Source organism: Neopelma chrysocephalum, unplaced genomic scaffold (genome assembly GCF_003984885.1).
Source record: "Neopelma chrysocephalum unplaced genomic scaffold, ASM398488v2 Primary Assembly neopelma1_23, whole genome shotgun sequence".
Classification (NCBI taxonomy): domain Eukaryota; kingdom Metazoa; phylum Chordata; class Aves; order Passeriformes; family Pipridae; genus Neopelma; species Neopelma chrysocephalum.
The window spans coordinates 27,069,584-27,093,823 of record NW_020897691.1 but is presented as its reverse complement, the minus strand read 5'-3'; the positions used below and the strand labels follow the sequence as shown (position 1 = coordinate 27,093,823).

At 36.1% G+C, this 24,240-nt stretch overlaps 1 protein-coding gene across 13 annotated transcripts in view; it reads right to left on the bottom strand.

Moving 5' to 3' along the window:
• The window catches only part of PTPRK (protein tyrosine phosphatase, receptor type K), a 397,175-nt gene that overhangs the window by 13,365 nt on the left and 359,570 nt on the right, over positions 1-24,240 (bottom strand). The window contains exons 14-28 of one of the 13 annotated variants that reach the window (XM_027691497.1): positions 23,809-23,947; positions 22,652-22,693; positions 20,505-20,534; positions 16,696-16,856; positions 14,528-14,563; positions 12,094-12,105; positions 10,760-10,944; positions 8,930-9,017; positions 8,056-8,132; positions 7,845-7,862; positions 5,396-5,432; positions 3,693-3,790; positions 2,887-3,003; positions 1,965-2,119; positions 714-849 (exon numbers count right to left, since the gene is read on the bottom strand). In XM_027691497.1, the coding sequence (XP_027547298.1) occupies positions 714-849; positions 1,965-2,119; positions 2,887-3,003; positions 3,693-3,790; positions 5,396-5,432; positions 7,845-7,862; positions 8,056-8,132; positions 8,930-9,017; positions 10,760-10,944; positions 12,094-12,105; positions 14,528-14,563; positions 16,696-16,856; positions 20,505-20,534; positions 22,652-22,693; positions 23,809-23,947 (1,331 nt within the window). Of the gene's footprint in view, positions 1-713; positions 850-1,964; positions 2,120-2,886; positions 3,004-3,692; positions 3,791-5,395; positions 5,433-7,844; positions 7,863-8,055; positions 8,133-8,929; positions 9,018-10,759; positions 10,945-12,093; positions 12,106-14,527; positions 14,564-16,695; positions 16,866-20,504; positions 20,535-22,651; positions 22,694-23,808; positions 23,948-24,240 lie in introns of all 13 variants that reach the window. The other 12 variants (XM_027691405.1, XM_027691424.1, XM_027691415.1 and 9 more) reach the window with 12 other exon arrangements.

The window sequence follows — 24,240 nt, the reverse complement described above, 5'->3', positions numbered from 1 at the left end:
ATATGCCTGGTTGCCAACTGCAGAGATTTCCATGTGGTCACAGGTGAAATAACTTCTCAGGTAGATGTCCCTATGGAGAGAAATGGCAAACCACTTCAGGTTGCCTGTCTTAATATAAATGAATAAACTATGTTTCTGTGGAAGCTCAATGGTACTCTGGTGGCAGAATGGGAACTGCTAGAGCTTCATTACTAAGGCAATGGTTTTTACTGTGAAGCTACTGAAGACATGTTGAAAAACCAAAAGGGTAAAAAATGGTAAAAGCTTGGCAGTAAGGTTAATAAAGCAAACAAAAACAGTTGAAAAGGGAGAGAGAAATAGACATAAAGTGCAACAGTCAATTTATGGATAAAGTGATTGGAGATAGTCTAAAACCAGTGGCAACCTGCTGAAATTCCACCCGTGGGTTCCTGGAATTGCTGATACCAGAGCTGGGGAGAGATGTCCCAGACAGGTCTTATGTAGATAGGTCTTCCCTAAAAAAATCCTCCTTGCTTTCCTTTTGTTACCCAGTGAGGTGGGCACTTGTTTGTGTGAAGACTAAAAGAGTTGTCACGTTTGTTGTACCGCCCTCGTTCTGGGCACTGTTAACACTGAGCAATGCTCCCTGATGGAGATAAACCCTCAAGAAGGCCACTGCCTGCTCTTTTCAGAGTCACAGTGAAATTCTGACGTAGTACGTTTCAAAAGGCTTTGAAGGCAAACTGCCATACCTCAGTCTGTACCATGTTGATGCGACGGGACCGTAAAGCTTTGACACAGTTGTAGATATCCACAACACCTTCTCTTTCTGCCATATCTAACATGATATCGATCACAATATAACAACCTGTCCGTCCAGCACCAGCACTAGAAAGAACCAGTAAATACTGTTAGGAATATCCCCAGGAAAACATCTACAAGCTTTATAACCATTACTGAGGGCATTTTTATAACAACATTCAGTTCTGTCATCACAAACACTATCTAATTTTTATCTTCTCATCATAATGTCCTTTAAATCTTTTGATGTGTCCAAAACAACCTTTTTCCAACAGATTTGATCCACTAAGTAACAGCAAAAAAACCCACCAAACCTCCTTGTATCATCCAGATAAATATTTAAGGAAAAAAAATTAGTTTAACTAAAATCTGGAGCATGATTAAGCTTATGCACTTCAGAATATGACAGATCTTTTCTTTAATAAGACTAAGGATGATTTTAATTGATATATATTGCAATAAGAAACTCAAGTGTATGTTTTACTGGCCAAGTTCCAAGCTAGTTCAGACAGCACATTTAACGCAGTATCCAGAAGATTCACTCATGATTTATTTTGGTTTTACATAAAGCTATGGTCAGTTTTTGCACACTGAATTATTAAAATCTATAAAGGCTGAGTAACTTTATGTACAAAATGTAATTAAACACTTGATGAAAATGTTTAAGAAAATCACATATTTGTTGAAAACAAATTCTATTTGTCAAAGGACTGTGTCCCAACAACAAAACCTTGCAAAACCTGCACAGGAAAAACAACGTTCTGTATTTGTTGCCATTAACCTAATTCCATCTTCCTTCATCTACTTGCTTACTTTGATTTAAATTAATAATCTGTTCAGACATTATATGCAACACCAAACTATCAGAGCAGATGTATCTACGCTCATTCTCGAATGCTGTCAGAAAATTGTTGTAAGCTACCTAAAATGATAGCCTAAAATATTATATGATTTAGTTGGTGCAGATGTAGCAGGAAAAAGAAATTCTCTGGCTATTGCTTTTAGGAGAAGTGTACTAGAATCTGGTTATTTCCAGACATTGCTTTAGACAGCCAGATCCTACTGCATTGTGAATTAGGCAATTCAAAAAGGGAACAACAAAACCAAAACACTTTGAAATGATGAATGCTCCAGAATAGACTACTGTAAATAATCATATACACGTTTGTGGAAAAAATCAATCTTGCCCCTTCTGTACACACCTGCAATGGACAACAATAGGTCCTGCACTAGGAGGGTTAGATAATTTGACTCTCCGTATAAAGGAAAGCAGGCCTGTGGCATTGTAAGGAACTCCATGATCTGGCCAGCCAGTGAAATGAAACTGTTTAACTTCACGGATTTCATTGTAGCCCCTCTGAAAAAGGCAAAAAAACAAAGGTTATGAAATTCAAAGTATTTCATAGACTAGATTTTATCTGACTTGAATAATGATCACACATACTGATAGAATCTACATGCAGTTTTCATCCTTTCACTAACTATTTAAAGCAAAGACCCACAGGAAGCTTACAGATGTCACTGTTTTTTTTTTTAATTTTGAAGTTTGTAATTTTTACTTTCAACATTAAGTACGCTAGTTTTGCCGCATTAGATTTTTTTTGTTTGTTATACACTTAGATGCATTTTACATTGATTTTCAGAAGTTTTGCTAATTAAGACAATGGCCTGCTACCTTTAAAGGCAAGTAAAATGATTTACCATAAGACCACAACTGTGTCACATATATGGCACTTCACAGAATTTGTCCTTTGACTGAGATTGACTCAGCAGCAGCCAGAACAGAGTGAATGGAGGTGAAGAGCAGGTATGACTCATAACCTGGTACTTGAGCTTAGCGCAGAAGCATGGCTATGGAGAAGAGGTGACTATCAGAGAGGGGAGGGCAGCAGCTGACGTTTCTGGGGAAATTCAAAGTCCCACAGAGAGATACATGTTTGGATAGTGCTGATGCAATGCAAAACTCCCATGGTGAGGTAAGTCTGCCTATACTGTGGTCCTGCTAACGAGCCAGAGGGATTTGGTATTCTACAGGAACACATGTCAGCATAGCCTCTTTAATCCTCCTTGCTACCAGGGAACAGTATTTTTGCTGAGCCCTTTCAAAATGTGCTCACTGCTCACCCTTCCCAAAGTGAATGTCCTGACGACGTACTCCGCAAGGGGCTCCATCTCTACACAGGTCACTTTGAAGTCCCCATAAACTTCTGTGTCATCAGGCCAGTACTTGTAACACTTGACCTAAATACAAAATAGGTATGCATTTTACACCAATGGAAAAGAAAAGCTTGAGGATACGTGACACCACATTTATTTCCAAAACGACCATGTACTCATGTGGCTTGTCATGGCTAATGGCTGTTATGTTAAGCACTAGATACGAGGAGTTTCCACTGCTTTACACAGCTGTACTTAGATGTCAAATTCACTTTTAAATGAGCATCTGTATTTTTTTTTACTGCTGAGCTATGGAATACATTTCCACTTAGGTTAAACTAGGATGCATTTTGTATCCATAATCAAACTGTTGCAAGTAATCCCAGATACTTTATAGAACTCCCTGAGGGATGTGTTACTGCTGAACTATAAATAATTTGCTGATTTCTAGCCACTGATATTGGAGCTCATTTCCTCACTAGTCCACTTACTCTCCTCATTTGAGTGACAATATGCAAATCTATATTGTTGAAATATGAATTTTTGATGTAGACAATTTTTCACTACTTATGAAAGCAACACAGCAAACACCTTCAGAAGTCATTTTACGCAATGCCATAATGGCAGCAATGTCTGGACTCTTGCCCCTTCCCCTCTCAGGATGGAGGATCATCCTTCACAAGACCCTTCTACATTCTGCCAAAAGTGTGTCTTGTCAGCAGGTTGTTTTTTAAGCTTGCAGCATTAAAAATAAAACAAAACCAAAAACATACTCTCCCAACTTCCACTAAATTTGTGACCATCACAACACAAGCCGATTGCTCCTGCCATATCATTCTCCAAAAGTCATATACAGTCTCATGAACTGGACCTGTAAGAAAAAAATCCAGATAATATTCTGCAAAAAAATAATAGTCAAAGCAAGTGCTAAAAATAAAATCCAGTGGTTTTCAGACTTGATGTACATGAGCACACTTGCTCAGAGATGAAAGCTTTGCAAAACCACATCATCGTAACATTGTGACAGTTTCCAGACTATATTGTTATTTCTAACCAATGCTGAATCTTCTCAGTTTAACTGAATTACCACTTGAAAGAAATTAATAGCAGGTGTTTCATGTACCAAAATGCCAGAAGTTGCTTGAAAACTACAAGGACACAGCAACGTGTGACTACATCTATAGTTACACTTCCAGATTTGTTTTCCATTTGTTCAATACGATGTGTTGAGAGTCAGTTTCTTCAGGTGCTCACCAAGGAGATGCCCATGCCAGAGTGAAGTATCAGGCAGGAGGGCTGCTGGTAACCTTAGAAACAGCTTCCTGACCATCCAGCAGTACTATAAATATTACTGTATATAACATGTATAGAATCATAGAATTATTTAGGTTGGAAAAGGCCTTTAAGATCATTGAGTCCAACTGAAAACCTAGCACTGCTGAGTGCACCACTAAACCTAAGTGCCACATTTGAAGACTAAAACATATTCCTTCATGTTAAATCAAAGGCTGCACACAAAGCCAGCAATAAATTTTTGTCTCCTTTACACACTATTATGTGCAATGATTTACATAGTAAAACAAAAATAAAATGCAAATGTAGACTTAACTACCATAGAGAGACCTATTTAGGCAGCACTTACACAAAAATTAAAAAACATGGACAGAACTTTGAACATCCTGCTTTAAAACAAGTCTTTATTTTGTCTTTCCTGTGTGCAGCTACAATCAACCAAGGGCACAAATAACAGGATATTTCCAGACAGCTATCTGATTATACTTAGAGATCAAATAATGGCACACCTAAATCTAATTATTTTTACTTTAATTCATATCCTCTGATATTTCAGTGCAATCTTAGACTAATCTATTTGTTTTTCCTCATTGTGGGAGTTTTATCAGAAACACAAAATTAATAATTTCCATAGAACTTCAGTTTTTTTCTCTAACACCTTTTTTTATTAGTAGGGTGTTACGTGATAAAGATTTCCCTCTCTCCTTCCTATAAGGAGGCTTTGTCCTCTGGACTTATTTTACCCAGATTTTCTGAGACAGATTTTAATTTATCATTACTATCTTCACTGCATCCTGGACTAAACGCTAGACAATAAAATAATACACTGTAATATGGAAAGAAAAATGCCTCAAGGCAGGTTGAAACTGTTCTCTTCTGTCCACATCTCTTTTCTCTTTTCATCTTCATAATTGGAAATCATGGTAGTAGCTTCTGACTTTATCATCTTAATTTATCACTAGAAGATTTGCTCAATAGCTAATTAACATGATAAATTAGTGCAATTTTTGAATTTATTCACATTCCACCTGAACAAAATAACCTATATTATTTTACCACAACACAAGATGACAACTCACAATACGATGTATGCTCTATTTCCATCTACTTCCATTTTACCAAAACACTTCAGGACACTACAGAGAACACTTGTTTGATTTGATTAAAGCTGGCAGATCCTTACCTTGGGTTGCAATGTAGTGACTTGGTCTCTGATATCCCTAAAACAGCAATATAGGTTGGTTTGAGTACCATATTACTAACAGAGAGTGGAAAATAAAAGCCTTAACTCTAGACAACATTTTCAGAACAAACCAATATTTAAGAGCAGCATGAAGCTCAAGATCTAAAAAACAATATTGAAAAGGTTCGAATGACAACAGATAAAATGAAAATAAGAACATCTGACTTGAACAGACATTGTAGTGTACCGGGAAGGAGTATTCTAGATGGGTCCCCTGTGCCTAAAAATTAGTTATCGATTGACATTATTTCCCCAGTCGAATACATTGGGCCATTTACTTAAACTTTATGAAAAATTCTTTGCCACCATATTATCTCAGTAGTTGATCTGTGTTCCCAACTTAGCCAATATGAAAAAATATACACCTTGTTTTTTCTTCTAAACAGAGAATCTTTGTAAGGCTCAAAGGTATATACCCCAGCTCTAACTAATGGGGACAGAGCTGGACACTGATGCGTGCGCTGTATTGAGGTCCTACTGCAGTGAAATGTTCTGCTTGACTGCACAAAGTGTGCATCAATTACAGTGGGCATGATACACACAAGTACATACACATACTTACATATCTATATATAGATAGATAGATAGATATAGATATGTAGATGGGTAACCCTACACAACTAAGCTTTTCCAGGTAGCTGGGTCTATGCCAATGCTAGCAGTACTATATAGCACTAATTGTCCACATAAAAACTACAAGACAAAGAGGTGCTGCTCTTAAGGAAATAATTCAGAGTATATTTTGACCAGTGCCAGCTAGGCACATAGCTACAAAGAGGAAGGAGAGTTTAGTATTGTTGGTGAGAAGACAATACAGAATTTCACGATGTGCAAATGTTAATAACTCCAATTATTCTCTAGGTTACAGTTATTAGGCCACTTGCTTGAAGCACTGCATTACAGGGGAGCATAAGCCCTTGGATTCCTGGTGTTCACAAGATACTACTAAAGTGAAGGACTTCAGCAAACCCAAGGAGGTTTTATTCTTTTCCACAGACTGCTTCATTATCCTGTTTAGAGTGAGAATACCTTCCTCTGGGGCTTATGAAAACTTCTGAGTATCTTACCCTTGGCTTTATAAGAGACCAAGATCGCATCAAATGACTAAAAAATTTTTCCTGGAGTTCCTAATATCAAGCCCCAGTTTCAAATTATGAAAGTGGAACCTGGGCTACACTGGTTTACATTCAGTAATGCTTTCCAGAAGAAGATAAAAGTGCCACTTAAAAATTACCAAGTACCAGTTTTAACCTGTAGCTTTCTTGTCTGGCTCTAATGAGATTTAATTCACTCCTAAATCAGAAAAATAATATTCTCAAGGAACTGGAATTATTACAAATCTGGGAGAGTTTTCTTGTTTAAGGCCCCAGGCAAAATATCATGGGCCTATCACTTCACAGAGATTGGCTTGTAAAATATCCAAATAAAAAGACATATATATATATCTAGAGCTAAGTCTTTATATCCTGGAAATTCAAGGGCTCTTAAATAATTTATCAACTAACAGTGGTCAGGAAAAACTGCTAAGGTTCAATTATAAAGAAATCATATTCCACGTATCGGAAAAACATTTGTACTAGTTACTTCACTACCTTTCAAATTACTTTGGAATTACTTTGAATACAACACCTCGTTTATTCCTACGGTGTTAATTAGAGAAAAGTTATATATTGTTAATCAAAGCATCTGGCAAAATTTGTACCACTTTTTAAAAAAAAATTTATAATTTAATTTGTATTCTGATTAAAGAATGGAATTTCAAACTTTAGAGGTTTTCTGCAGAAGTGAGGAAATTTCTACTACATTAAAATATTTATATAAAATATGTTTGTGCATATACTTTGTAATACCTAAATTAGCACATTAAGATAAATGACACCTAAATATTGTTTGTCTAAACCGTTGTTAAAAACAAACACACACCACCCCCCCAAAACCCAACCTAACCCATAAATGTCATAATCCCTCCCTTTTTGCCAAATATACATTATGGCTACTCCACAGGTACATTTTCAGACAATTACAATACAGCATACTATCTAGTTTCTCACATATAAATGGGAAGGGAAAAAGAAAAGCTAGTGGCAAAAATCATTGTTAAAAAATGAGAACACCAAGTTCTCTTTAACAGATAGGCTCACCTGAGTTATCTAACATCCAATAATATGCTAAAAGGCATAATTATGCTAAAAGGCTAAATTATCTTTTCAAAACAGGTACAAAAAATATTCACACAAAAAAGAAATTTTTTAAAGGAACAGATGAGGTAAATTAGATGAGGCATGCATAGTTATCAACTGATAAAAATAGAAGAGGAAAGTAATTAATAACAATATCTATATTAAATATTTACAATAGGATGCTGTTATTCACATATAGTGGTACTTACATCCCTGTACAGCCAAATCTACAGCCCAAACCAAAGTCAGATGTGAAAGAAAGCACAACAATGTCAGTGAGTACTAGGACGTAGAACAAGGAAAGTGTACATTTGTTCTTAATAAAAGAAAGCTTTCAATAAATTTGTAGGCATTGCATGCAATAATTTCACATAAAGAAGCTGGCAAATTGAGAGGGAGAAAGCTGTGCATTCCACTCACATCTATGTAGTTGGCATTAATGTAATCTGAAGATGGATCATCTTCAACAGGTTGCAAAATCACCCTGGAGTGGTCATCTGTAAAAACCAAGTGGTTACGGAGCCTTTTTGAAGTGTGATTTTTTAAGTAAGATACTAACGGTAAGAAGAAAACCAAAATCAGCTGGCATAAGCACCTCACAATTTACAATCTTTAAATATGAAGTGTTTATACAGAATTACAAAGAACCATTTTGTTTGAGGTCTCCAATTATTTCAAAAAACATTCACCTAATTTCATTAAGTGTAGCTGAAAGGTGTTGGCACTGTTACACGTGGTTAAAAAGACACAAAGAAAACCGGTTACTTGTTCAAAGTCCCTTTCAATATCAGCTCCACTGCTGGCAATCTAGAAAACCAAAAATGCTGATTACTGTTTCCTCACTTCCAACCCAAGCCTGCTCAAGTTCATATTGAGACATTAATGAAGTCAAAACATGGGGGTTAGCAATGCACTTGGGATTCGATGAAGAGGTAACTCTACCCATTCAGAGACTTCTCTGGCACCTTGATTCCTGTGAGTTCCATAGCACTGGTAAAACAATACAAATTGCAAATAAACAGAATCAACATCCAAATGAGTGCTAGCTTGTTGCTGATATATGCTTACCACCGCTTGCACAACAGAGATGCAAATGCGAAATTCAGCCTGAGTTATAAAAGGAAGAAAGTTGAACTGTGAAGGACAAAAAAAAAAGCTGAAAAAGGCACTGTCCTGCTTCTCAGCTGAGGGTATTAAACAGCTATGCCACTGGAGATTTGTAAAGGAAGAGAGAACACAGCACGGGTAACACACGAGTAGAGCTATCGCTCAAGCCAAGGACACCGATACTCACATGCTATAATGTTTCCATAGCGGTTCTTTGTTCTGTTTTGATCCTTCTTAGCGACATCCCAAGAAGCTGACTGCCCCTCAAAGAAACTCTATAAATAAAAATGTTCCGAAAGAAAACATTCTGACCATTAATTTATCTCCAGAAACAACAGCTTAAAAGAACTGCTCTACCATTAAGTAAGCTCAGCTTGGCTTGTCTGCCCTGGTCACCCAGGTGGTACCATGGTATATAAATATAGCTAGAGAAGAAGGAAGGCTCCCTCTGACTGCTATGAGTAAACGGGCAAGTCACTGAGGAACTCTAGAGGGATTCCAAATCCTGGAATTGCTGGAAGGCTAAACTTGCTTATACATACTTGCTATGGAGTAATGACAGCAAACTGAGAACGCACAGAGAAACTGATCACTCTTCTTACAAGACACCATAATATACAGCCTGTTTACTCCAGCATTACATCGCTGTCCACATCTTACTTAGTAAAACCGCTTTTCTTCCTACAGAGGCATCAGGAAATCTCCTCTGCCACTGTTCATTGTTCATGTTGTTTTTCCTCATATGCCTCCCCCTAGCCACTAGCAAAATTGTTCTACATTTTTGAGCTCTTAAAGAGTTTGATCTCTCAGAAGCAACAGAAGCAGCTTTTATTTCTCCTTGGCTTTTTCTTCATTGCTCGTAGATATTTTACAGCTGTTGCAGGTCTATGCTATTCCTTCCTTCCAGATGTTCTCTTATCCTGATCTGTGTAAGTTATTCCAGAAAATACACAGTAGCCATGGAAACAGAACTTTAATGCACAGTCAGAAGCCCAAGGCAGGGAATAGATGTTGTGTATAGTAATAGAAGAAGTAGCAAGTAGGAAAACACCTGATGTGGCATCAGGGACCACCCTCCCCCCAACAGTGGCTGACACTTGGGCTTAGCCCTGAAGTTAGGTAGAGCATAATGAAGTATATTTAAGTAAAAGAGAGGAAAAGAGAATAATATTCTTTTAAAAACCACACATTTATTTATTCCAGTTCTTATGTTACAGTAGAGACAGCTGCAGAAAGGAGAGAAGGTTGAAAACTGTGTCAGAAGAGATTACTTAGAGAAAACTCATTTTAAACCTAGCTGTATTGTGAGCAACCTTGGCAGTACCATTCCCATCTTTACTGTGTGTCCTGCCTGATGTTCTAATCCCAAAGAATCACAACAGATTCAGAGATCAGAAGTGAAATTAATCTGTACTTATCTTCTACCTCCAGTGCTGGGAATTTTTTGCTTCCATTTTAACATTAAAGTTGTAAGGAGACATGCTCAGGCAGGTTTAATTAGAACTTCAAGACATTACTACCCTCAGCATGTCTTTACTGCTTCTTGGTTGGACTTAAGTCCCAGTATTGCCCTAATGAGATGCTATAATAAATCATGAGAGTGCTTCCAGTCAACGTTTCTTGTGAAACCAGCCAGGTTAAAATCTTTACTTTAACCTAATCCAGGAGATCTGCACTGAAGATAGCTCACATAACTAATTACAACATTTCCACTAAAGAGCAGCAACAAAAGAGTGGCAACTTCTTACAATACGTCAAAAAAGATTCAGGACATGTCTTCTTACACCCTAAGGAACACACAGGGGTTTTCTACCAGTCAGTGGTAAAGGCTAAAACTATTGGACTCCATTCACTATTTCACTTTTGGGTTACATATATAGGAATCTTATGTCTGTTTACTTGTTTTTCACTTAAACCCCTGACATTTAGTTCCATCCTTTTGCAATACAATGCAAGCAAAAGGCTGCCCATTTCAAAGGAAATTTTCCTAGCAAAGCCCCACCACTGAAGATCTCACCTCATACTCCTCTTTAAATCCATAGCTGTCAGAGGTCTTCATTAGGTTAATATGCTGCAGGAGATCAGCCACCCTGATGGCAGGGTGCAGCTGCCCAGTCTGGTACGGGGATTCTGTGCCTTCGCAGAGGTAACGAGGGACATCCAGGAGTCGGCTGGACTCTGCTGTCGCACTGTGATTTTCATCTGTATTCACGAGAAATCAATGCATTAGGTACCTGCAGAGCAATAACAGCTGCTGCTATACATATCAATATCTATTTTCAACCTCTTCCTTCAAAAACATATCTAATTTCTGAAAACGCAAAGCACTTACTCTCCAGCACATAAATACTGTGAAGTACATAAAAGAATTTAACAGCAAACTCATATGAAAGTTTGCAGTCCTTCATCCCACAATAAAGATGTCTAAAGGACATTTTATTTGAAGCTACAAAACTTTATGACATTAATGTACTTGGAAACTCCAGACTCTATCACCCAAAGTAACTTTTTAATGGATAATATGTATCAAGAGCAATACTACACCCTAAACAATAAATTAGAATAATTCTATAGTGGTATCAGCACATAATTTGTCTAAAACCAACAAACAGTTGAGATCCCAGTTAAAAAAAAAGCAATTATTCCACAATTCAGAACACCACCTCCACTTAGGAAGACAAATCAGCACTTCAGAGTGGTCCTTTTAACTCGAGTCTTTTAGCAGAGAAATGAAACTGTTGATCGTGCTGATTTCACCCACAATTTTTGCTCTGAATAAACAAAGAAGTTTGTTCTAATGCTCTATGCTACACTAATCCTCATATCAAAACCAAACGTCAAAGATGCACGAGGTGATCGCATTTTATCAATCCCTTTTGTGAAATAGTTATTTTATTTAAATTAGCAATCATCAGATCAAATGAATTTGCAGAGGAAGAAAAATTCAAATTTAAACCATTTTGGAAAACAGCTACTGAAATGAGAAGTGGGTAGCTGACTCCTCCTAAACTTTTTTGAAATCTGTTTACAATTTTCTTTGCAAAGGATCCAGATTAAAAGCAAAACACTCTAGGAAAAAAAAATGAACACCTCAAGGGTTGTATTTTCTACAATTGTGCCAAAATGCAAACCCTGTTAATGCCTTCTGAAATGAAATCTCCTAAGAAACCTGATTTTTTGAACTGTCACAGAAGCTGCTAATTTCAGTACATTTATACCTCACTAACCTGCTTAATAACGTGAGTGACATGCAGCAGTCACTTTTTATTGCAGTGTTACCCCTGTTAAATCGCACACATTTCAAACCACCTCAGGATTTGCAGTTCTCCCCATTCCTTGCAGTATACTTACCAGTAATAGGCACTTTAACCCATTGAAGCAGCAAAAAACAATGAGTGAACAGAACATAAGAAATTTATTTCAGGACTATAATAGAAAATGACTAAAAGAAAGTGACATTAAAAGTTGTTAAACCTTCACAATAGGTAACAATGAAAGCCATTTAAAAAATATAAGGGCCACATTATTATGCCATCACTGTAATGATAGGGACCTGAGAAAAGCAAAATTGTCATACTAACTTAGTGCTAACGTACACAGAATGGAGAGTAGCATTAATAACCTATACATGAAGAAAAAGAAATTTAGTATAGCTACAAAGTAATAAGAGTTTCATATAAAAGAACGTGTTCTATGACTTAGAAAATTTTGCTCATCTCTAAATAAAAGCAGAAGTAACCTGTTTTGTGACACTGGGCCAAGCAAGGGCTATATGGAGTAGGCCAAATGATCCAGTTACAAAGGAATGAGTTTAAAGGTACCCAGCCTCTTTTACATGGTATGTCCAAAAGCTTGTACACTTCCCTCCCACTATTTCAGACCACTCAATGAAAAATATTATTTCTTTTAACTTTCATTGTTTTGCTTATACCAGGAGACCATCGTGCCCAGAATAGCATTACCACTAGATGGAAATGCAGACAGGAACAATTAAACAGCCCTTGCTGTTCACAATTGTCTGTATCCGTGTCTGCCACAGCAGAAAATACCCTGACAGTATGGGTATTTTCTTATATGAGTTGTAAGGTACCACAAGCATTTCACAGGCATGGGATCAGATTTCAAAGTTATCTTGGTTGTTTGGGAGACAATGAGAAAATCAACAAGGTGAATTGAATGGTGAATGCAACACACTGTGTGTGTATTGGAAAGGGAAGTCAAATATAAAACTACAGAATGGAGCAATGGACTGGGTAATGATAACTGTGATTTTAACAGGTAACTCAGTGCAAGTCAGCAACATGAGCACAATAAAAAGGAGAAAATACAGTTCAGATAGCAGGAAAAATGCAAGTAGGATATGGGGGTACCTATACCGCTCAGCTCAGCACTGAGACTTCTACGAACTGTACCTGATTTGGGGCACTGCAATTTAAAATTCAACCTATGAGTTGGAAAGCGTTGAGAGGAAAATAATGACAACAAATTTAGAAAACATCAGCTACAAAATGATGAGTGAAAGAACTGGGCTTAACTCAACTATAAGAGAGACAATTGAGGACGTGTGGTTTTTCAATGGGAAAAAGACTGTTTTGAAAGGACAGAAGCATGAGTCCTATGAGTCTCTCAAAAGGAAATGGCTCAATCCACAGCAATGATTAGCCTTGGTAGGAAATACTAGGGGTAAGCATTGATAATACTTAGTAGTAGCACTCAGTTAGTAGTAATTATTACCCAGAAAATTGAGCTTTGGATGCCAAATATTACTAACATGAATCTGAACTTTATTTTTACTTAAGAGAAGCGAGGCACTGGAACATGCCACTGCAAGAGCAAAATTCTTTTCACTCCAGATGTTTAAAACACAATAAGGCAATCAATTGCCAGAAAGAGTCTATATTTTATGTATAATGTCCCATCTCAAAACACAGGAGGGATTAAATTGCCCCCAGGTTCCTTTAAGTGCTACTTCTAGGAATCTAATTTTCAACTTGTTTATATTCACGCCCATTTCCTGATATTTGTCTTTTAGCCTAAAATAACCTCAGCAACTGACTGAAACTCAATACTGCACATTGTGTTTATCCAACCAAGAACTTGGGTACAAATTATACTTTTCACTTCGTATTTAAAAAAAAAAATAAAAAAAAATCAGTGACTCTAAAACCTGCATTCAGTGTTAGATTCAGCCCAGACATAAGCAGTCTGGCCATTCCAACATATGTTCTTCTTTCTGAAGTAAGTAAAAAGCTGAAAAATTTACTAGCTAATGTCAATTGAAATGTGTAATTAATATAGGTATACAGAAGTATTTGTTCAGAACATACACAGAAGGTTGTTGTTTCTTCTTGGATATTCTGGAATTTTCTCTTTTCTATTTTTCTTTTAATTCTTGTTACTTAGAAAATTGAACTTTTGGTGGTAAATAATGCTAATATGGGCCTGAATTTTATTTTTAAGGCTCTCTTAATAGAGCTCTAGTTTCACATGTCAGTTTATTGGAACTCAGTTTCAAAGCTCTGGGAAAAAAATTTTAGTATTTTCCATTTACCTATTTCCTCATTTACTCTTCAGTTAGCAGTGACTAAGAATAAAATCTTAATGAGAACATAAAATAATTTTCATTCTAAAATTGTTGCCAGTTTAATTCTGAATTGATGAACTCAGTGTAGAGTTATTTTCTGAAAACAGGATAGTTTTACATAAAACAAGCTGTTTCAACGTTCAACCATGCAAGGAGACAAAACTCATGCAGGAATGGATAATGAAGGACTGGGGTCCTCACCTAACACAGCTGTCGGCACAAGTGGATCATTGGGCACTGTAGAAAAACAAAGCCCATGAAGAAACACATTACCCTCAATTTGTGTATTTTTAAGAATAAAAACAATATACTTCAGAGTATAAGCAACTGATAACTAAACCCCATTAATTTTGTTACAAGAGAAAAACAGAATGAATATACAATTCCAGAAAGCATCCTGAATAAAAGAGGAATGAAAGGCAGTGATTTTGGACTTCAGAAATGTAATAATAAGGGCAAAGAGATTCTTAGTGAAATGAAATAAAGAAGACATTACATGCAATTTAGTTTTTGAAAGGGTTCCTCCTCCATTATTGTTCTTTCACTTCACAATAAAGGTTCACTTTCATAGAACTGCTTCTTTCCTTTTAAACCCATTCTCTCATATAATACTTCAATAGCTTATCTCAAAATAAAGTGGTATTTCTATAAAATCTTCCAGGTAATTAAAAAAATTTCATACATTTTTACAGTTAATAGCTTTTTTAATGTGCAATACCAAAGATATTGCTCTTAATGAATATAGGAAAATCACAGATACACCAATGCAGATGTCTGAATAAAATTCATAGAATTTCATTATCACAACTAGAACCACGCATTAGACAAATGTGTTGTTTTGGACAGAAATGGTGGAATCCAGGATTTGGTTTTGTTCCAATCTGGAACAAAAAATTAGAATATCAACTTCTCTGTGACAAAATTAAGCTTCAGTTCTCAAGCAATCTGCCTAAATGTTTGTCACATAGCAGGAAACCCTGAAAGCTTGGAAGACTCATCTCAGCCCAGACAATAGTCAGGAGGAATGAGTCCTCCAACACAGAAAAAAATCACATACCTAGGATGCTAGAAATCAGCAATGCCCAACTTCTCTGCCAACCAACCAGGATGGCTGTGGTGGCTGGAGCTCATGGGCTCTTGGCATCACATTTGGAAGGCTGCCTGAGTGCCCGGCAGTCCCAGCTCACTAATAGCCATGCAAATTCCTGATGAATTCTTTGCCTGGGATCCGCCATCAAAGCCCATATCAAACTGTCTCTGCTCTTCCTGCCTCCACAAATTTCAATGCCAATAAGACATCGAACTTTGGAGATTTTTCAAACTGTTTCAGCCAAAACTGTGTAGAAAAACTACCAGGCTGATACTAAACTCCCATTTATAATTGGTTATGGGACACTTAAAATGTTAGCACTTTGCAGTTTGGTAAGCTTCAATAAATCCAGCAATAAACCCTCCTCCAAAATCCATTTCCCTTACAACAACCAGGAAAGAACTTAAGAGCCTTAAGGGATGTATTTTGCTGATGCATAGTAAGCAGTGTGGGGGGCAAGAGAAAAGACATACAGTGCCATTCTCAAAAGATTCCAATTCAGAAGCAGCTCAGGCTGCTCAGATCTGTTTAAAGCCAAGCCACAAGTCCATGGAGCTGTGAGGAGGTCAGGTTCCCACCAGCTCCATGACAGAATTGTGTCCCCTTGGAAACTTATACACTATTTTGACATATTCAGAGTCTGCAAGTGAAGGATCTCGCTTCTGTGAAAGGCATAGTGCAGATGCTGGGAGGCAAGAGTGCTGGACAGTGGTAGCTATAACCCAGACACTTAGCAATCAGAAAGCCAAACTGCCAAACATTTTCAAAACCAGACAGTTGGCAAGTCTACAAAAAATGAATACAAATACAGAAAAAATGTGCAGATATATTAACAAGCTTGTTCGTAAACTTCACAAACAACAATGAAAATTGTCAATGTTTCCTTCTGTTATAACGTTCTTACTGCCAAAAAACCAATAGAAATTCATTTGGACCTCATATTATTATTCTATACATGGTGTTACACATTAATATTTAACATGTTGGCATTAAATACCTTCATGAGGAAAAACTCAGTTTCAGATTTTGAGATATTCTAGAAGTAGAATATTTTCCCTAAAACAAAAATCGCTGCATAGTGAAAGTATATCCAGATATTTAATTAAATAATTGGCCACATAACAATAAGGATAACATATGGACTGCCCTATTTAACCTTTGGCTTTACCAGTGTTCCTGGAAAACCTGGAGCTTAAAACCATTTCTCTTAAAAAGTAGAATCGTATTCTGTGTTTCTATATTCACCTACCCTACATAGAAGATATCACTGTCTACTTACATCTGGGGCTGAAGTTATGCGAGTCCATAAATGTGATTGAAAGGGGATCCTCTGCATGCAGAGTGCTCTGGTCAGCGTAACTCCTATCCATTGCATTCACCATGTGGGTCATCTCCTGGCGGGTTGTTCCCATGGCATCCTTGCGCTTCTTTGCAAGTTTGCTGCCCAGCCAAGAAAAAAACCGCAAACCACCTTAATATTTGATGAAAGTTGATGTCTACAATAATCGTTATCTATAATCCTGAGTGACTCAAAAGTTTGGCAGATTTCCTTGTGTACAACTTTTTCAGCATGTAATTGATAAACTATGCACCCTGCTATGAAACAGTTATGATCATGTCTTTTCTGTACACATACAAATGCTGTAATGGAAATGCTTACTTCTGTACCCTGGTAATATTTTTTTTTTCCTGTGGAGTAATTACACTAATATAAACAAATTAGAGAATATAATTACATTTTAACTGAAATGACAAATAAGAAGCATCTGTGCATGCAGTTTTATCAACCATCTCTGTTTAAATATCTGTTTTGATTTTATAAATGGATAATTCATTCCCCTTGCCTGCCTTGTTGGGAAAAAAATCATTTAACCTTCTAAATTACTTTGTTAGTAAAAAACCCAATGAAATAACAGAAGAAACATAATTATTCAATATACATTATTATTACCTTTTATGTTAAAGGTAATACTGCCTATTCAGTATACAAGATACAACATGATAGCATACTTTGTTGTTGATACTGAACTTTGGTTCTTTGAAGAAAAAAACACCCTCATCATTCTACTTTTTCATGCAGTTTGGGAACATCACAATTTTGACATTAACAGTCTTACACTCTGAATGTATCACAGTTAAAGAGCAACCTAATCTGTACAACTAAACTCCTCAAATTAACAGCCAATGCACTTAAAGTGCACACCTCAGAAATATCTCACAATTCTTCCCTTTTGATAAAGAACTGGAAGTGATTTGCACTGTCTCCAGAAGTCAAAAGGAAGCAAATAATATATTTTAATTATAACTTAAAGCCTACTACACTTAAAGCGTGTATCTCAAGTAGCAGGGAGTATGCAGACTAGCATGAAGTGCGCCTTGGTTCTACAGGAACCAGTAATTTACATTAGACTATTCTGAAATCTCCCTGTTTTCATCCGAAGCTGTGACTGCAATATAATAGATAGCCAACCTGCTTATTTGGATAAATCTGACACCACATGGAAAAGACACAATCATCACATAAGGTACTGAGTTCTTGAAAATGTATCTTTCAAACATAGCTAAGTTTCTTCTGCACTGAATATCATCAAACACCCTGTTAATTGTTTAGACAGTGTTTATCTTACATTTCTCTTGACTTAAAAGGATTGCTTGCTCTTCCTCTATTCTCTGCCAACTTTTAATATTCCATGCACATTCTAACACCAGACAAGAATTATATTAGATATTTATTACATATCAGAAGATTGGATATTATGAAGAAATTCTTTACTATAAGGCTGATAAGACAGTGGCACACGTTGCCCAGAGAGGCTGTGGACTTCACCTCCCTGAATGTTTTCAAGGCCAGGCTGGATGGGGCTCTGAGTAACCTGGTCTGGTGGAAGGCGTTCCTGGCAGGGGTATTGGAACTTGATGATTTCTAGGGTCCTTTCCAACCCACACCATTCCAAGACTCTATGAAGAATATAAACTAACCATCTATTTACTTGTTAAGTCTTGGGAACATCCACCAGAGAGGACCTACACTTCTCTCTAGGGCAAGAAGTACTTCATGCTTGTGCTTATTTAAGAAAATGTTACTTAGTTAACAGTCTTGGTTCATGATGAGGGAATACAATGTAGAATATGGATGGACAAAGCTCACCTGCAAACAATAAAGACTCTTCCACCAATCAGACTCATCTCCTTATTTTGTCACACTTCCCCCCCACCCCTTCTTTTTCCCATGTACAGGTGGAGCAGTTGGAAAATTACTACTCATTAACACTCTCACTACAAAAATCCCAAAGGTATTCTCTAAACCCATCATTTTTTCATCAAACTCTTGAGGTGTACATGAGGGTTCTGTATCAGTTGTTCAGTGAAAAATAAAAAATCTGTTAGATGTCCCCCATAAAATGCTTTATTTTATACAATTACTCCACACCTTTCTATTAACTTAAGAGAAGTTGATTTAAATTATATTCTGGTTGAAAAATGAAGACCATAAGAACTTCCAAATTTGAAACTGCTTGAGCTTTATAGCTCTTTCAAAATACTATCAAAGCTTTCTCAAAACTAGCATGTCTAGTTCAAACTGGTTTTTTTAAGTTTCAAAGCCTTTCAAATAGTCTCTATACACTGAAGATCGCCTTTTTCTAATGTCACCTCAGAAACAGAACAAAAAGACTATTACATCTCATCTCTCAGTGATATTAAGCTTTTCTTTGAAGCATCACTTTGTAACAAAACCTGCTAGCTATGATAAATAAATCAACGGCTATTACGGCTTTCACCTTATTAGCTTATTACAGTAGCTACTTTCTAATTCTTATGCTCTGCTTCAATGCCTAAAAAGGCCTATTCTGTTGTAGCACTGCAACTACTTCCCAAAACTGCTGGGAAATGGGAGGTAAACTTTATTGTTCAACAGCTCCTGGCGCCCTTGGAGTTTGATGACTTCTATTGCCTTTCATTTCCTTTTTTGTCCTTCCCTCACTCAGTTAAAGGTACATGAAATCTGTACGTCATGACAGTTAAGCGAATCATTAGGTTAAAGAACTTGAGGTTGACAGAAAGTGTAAATGATTCTCATTATCTGCTAAAGGATCCAGTTGGATGAATCTGCATAGGTGGGTGCTACAGTGGTTGGAGGGGAAAAGTGCTTCATCATAGGGTGCAACTGTGTGGATAATTATCTTGAGTTGAAGCAATTGTTATTTAACAAGGAAATTATGATTTGTCACAATAAACCAGAGAATGGCAGCTGGCTAAACCACTTTAGCTTTTTAAAAAATTATTATAACTTCAAAGTTTGTTTAAAGAAGTCAATTAATCTGCTTAAAATTGTGGAAGAGCACCACCGTTGGACACCACCAGTTCATCAAAGCACTTGAATGCATTCTTAGAACCCCTCTGAATTCAACGGCTTTATGCATTTATTTAAAATGAAGAATGCATGTAACTGCTTTGCTCAATCACAGACAAAACCGTTGCAGTCCTCACAAAAACTCATATGGTGAATACATATAAAAAAAGGCAATTTTGCTTCAATGAAGTACAGTTTTATACAAACCAATGTCAAAAGTAAGATCCACACTTTAAAATATGTATGCAAGGCACCTCAAAAGTGATAGATGCAGACCATGACCATAAAGGTTTGGCATCTCCCTACAACCTGCATAGGAAAAGTGGTGCACAAGATCTCTCCTGAACTGATATGCTGAGAAAGTAGAATTTGTGATTTACAAGCACAGTTCTCTAGCTAGGAAATGGGAAAGGAAGTTTTTTCCTTAGTGTGATGGTTGCTGTGAATCATAATGCAAATTAAATTATGATTACAATAAACTAAAATAGTATTGGGAAAAACTGTAGAAAAAAGCTATAGTCTCAATATACAGTCAGAAATACAATATCCCTTTAAAAAAAACAAACAGAGCAAGAATGACAGGAACAATGATACAAGCAATTTTTCAAGCCTGAGAACAATGAAAGGTAACTATCAAAAAAACTTAAAACAAATTATAGAGACTGTTTTTATTTTTTAAAAAGGGATACTGCATCTTTAAAACACGTAAAATAGTAAGTCACCCGTATTCTACTTACAGATAGTAGGAGTAAGAATAGTAGCTCCTCCTGGCAAGCAAATCACAGACAGTGGAAAAAGAGAAGCAATGGTGAATGAAAAGCATGACTCTGTCACATTCAATAAAGCAGAGAAATGTGCGTTTAAAAAAAAAAAAGTTGAAAAATTCATGTTTCTTTGGTTAGCATTTCAACTTGCTCATGCACAAACTAGCCTTACTTTGCCATGCAATCAAAAAAAAACCAACAAAAAAACCACTAGCATATAAAAATGATTTTTTAGAGAGATCATTTGAGAAAATTACATGCTGAGATTTCACTTATTGCCAAAAATTTGAAAATTAAATGGATTGTGTAATTTCAACATGCAGTTCAGCATAATATAATGATTACCGCCTAGATGTCATGACAAATGAACAGCTGTGTACAAATCTTGTGCAGCAGATATGCTTTTCACTTTTCAGTCAGAAAAAATAAAGGTTCCATTAAATACATTTAATCAGAAAACAATTTCATGTAATTAATTTTAACATCTTTATCAGTACACAGGTGTATATATGTTTGTATGCGTACTATGTGTAGCTATATGAGTACACACATTTTAAAGAATGCACGTTTACAACAGACATGTGTATACTGACATATATACCACACATTTCCTGAATGCAAACATATGCTTTCTATTTTAAAATCTTAAAATTGGAAATGCTGATGTAGTCATGCTAAGCATTAAAAACATGGAAGGTAAACAAATGGAAGGAAATGAAGGACATTTGAAAATAGTCCAACAATGACTTTGAAAATGAAAATGGCATTGCTTGTTAAAGATGCAGTATCCCTTTTCTTAGCTGGTTTGATTACTCCAGTAAAAGTCTGTAAAAGCTGTTAAGAGCTTCATTCAGGAAAACTTCAAACCAATTTGTACAAAATGATCAGGCAAAGCCTAAAACATCTCAAGCTCATGAACAAAACTGCTTAGTACTCCATTTTCCAATAAAATGTAATGCTGCATTTAATCAGTTTGAGATAGCGCTGGCTGTGCATACAACTTAATAAACCAATGAAAATGCAGAAACCATTGTTTTATTGACTTTTCCATCTAATAAGTTGTGATCAATTCAGGTATCAAAAGGGATACTACATAATGGATCACTGAATAGGTACACTACAGAGGATGATTCGACAGATCGATTTTCAGTCCCACCACAGCTAAGTGAAGTGTGCTTTTGTTTGCGTGAATGTGTCAGAGTTTTTACAGCTGTTCCTGCCTTCATGATGTGAATTGCCTTGATTCACTAGATGGACTGAATTAACTCAGGAACACAAAGTTTGTCTATGCTTTTTGTAAGAGACCTTGACTAAAGCTGGTATTAAAAAAAGTGCCCATTTTCCCTAAGGGAATAAGGGGAGAAGAATGGCACATCTATAACATACACAGCAGACAACTAATTAAACTATCATGATGAAAAATTGCCAATCATTAAAGATTCATTAAGCAGGTTAATTTCTCACCTATTTTGAATACAAAATGGTACAGGAGTTTAGAAATATTATGTGCTTTAGAATGATGATTGTTCCTAAGAGGATACTGCCTTCATAGGTTCAGAGAAGGGAAGGGGGGAAAAGGGGAAAACTTTAAAATATCACTTCATGGACATAATTAACTTATTTTCATAAAAAAAATTAAATAGTGAAAGGATTCAGAATGTAAGAGGTTAAAAAGGATAGGAAATGTGAACACATGGAATTTTTTTGTTTGTTTGTTACCTGCAAAACTAGTCAATCCCCATCTGGAAGTGACTGACACTATATAGTCTTAGACAATCTCTCTCTCTCTTACACACACATGCACACACACTGAGTTTTCTATTAAACATAAGGGGACCACTGTAACACGCACTAGACGATAGTCCCCAGCACATACCTTGATATAAAACTACAAAATAGAGATTGCCTCCTAGAAGCTGAAAAACAACTTCTTTTTTGTTTTTCAGAAGTTGTGTAAATAAAGAAAACTTGTTGACTGTATGTTTTTTTGCATATGATGAGTTGGACCTTTTGCATATGTGTTAACTCTCAACCACAGAGGTAAACAACAGAGAAAAGTAAAAGCACTTTTGGGAAAAATCACATATGTAGCTAACTAACACAAAACACTATAAGCATACCTAATGTTTCTAATGCAGACGTTTCTTCTCCAAGTTATATATCTCCAGGGATAATTGTAAAAAGGCAATAAATTAAAAAAATCTAATGCAAACCAGTAGTTATAACATATAGAATGATCTTAGGTACAATTTTAATCTTTCTCTTAATCTTTAAAAATAATACCAAGCTGCATTTCAGAGGAATATGTGAAACAGTTACAAAAATACTTTTCATTACAACTTCTGCAAAAGGCAAGGGCACACAATGCACACACCATGGGGAGGCAAAGGGCTTGTTCTATCCGAGAGAAATCAGCTTGTGCCACATGAAGAGGACCCACCAGAGAGGGAATGCACAGAGAGAGAGGAACAAGTTTCTATACCATAACTACGGATTTATAGGACATAGTATGGACTTTTATGCCAGGTTAAAAGAGTTGCAACTACTGAGAAGGCTAGACTTTGAAACACTGACCAAGCAACAGGATTGCACAAGTTACTACAGGTAGGATTGGGATGCAGGGTTAGCGCTGTACAGCGCCAGAAGATGGCGATATTGCTTACTTTCTAAGAAAGCACTGGGAAAAAATTAAAATTCACTCGAATTAATACACTTTTAAACAATTTCATGCACTAGGGACTCACTAGATAATTTTACAGTGATGTAGTATGACTTCTAAGAAAAAACTTCACGTTTATAAAAGCATAAATAGAGGTATAAAATTACATTATTTTGCAAGTTGTGTAACATACAGATACAAATAACTCATTAGAGCTGCATATAGAAAATCATATTCATTATGTGATTAAAACATGAAAAGTGCAGTAAGTTATTATTTTTTCTTTGCTTTAAAAAATATAAAAGGCTCCATGAATTTTAATTCCACCCACTTTAATATTCTCTACATTCCTCCAACTCCAACTTAAAACTACTTGGAAATAAAAAAATATGAGAAAATGTATAGCTATTGGATCCCAAATATAAAGAACTCCTCTCTTTAAATACATCCTAAGAATCACAGCAAAACCAAAAGGAAACACAAAGAACTCATCCAAAATCTGATGTGAGCTACTGGCCCTAAAACCTTTTTTTTTTAAAGACCTGTAAAAAACAATCATTTAGTTATTATTTGATATGGAGGAAAAAAAAGACCGATTAGCACAGACCATTTTCTTACCTCTTTTTGACTATCAATATGACAACAAGGAGAAGTAGGATGAATACCAGAATTCCAGCACTTATTCCTGCTATTTTCACCACCCGATCTGTTTGTTTAGCTGGATCTGGAATCACTTCAGGTTCTTCTGTTGCTGCTGCTAAATGAATCAATAAAAGAAATTACTTAAATGTATAAGCACTAGAGACAAGAAAATAATTGTTGGTGATAATTTTCAAATATGTTTGTGTTTTAATACAGTAGTTAAAATATAGATACATGCATCATGTGTTTAAACATCTACATATGTGTACATTGACACACTATAAATTTCAATATATATGCCATACTTTTGCAACACCAAGTATACAAGCAGTGTTTATTAAACATTCTTTTCCAAGTCACAGCCTGCACCCTAAAACGTAGCACTTCTCCCTTTCACCCAGTTCCAGT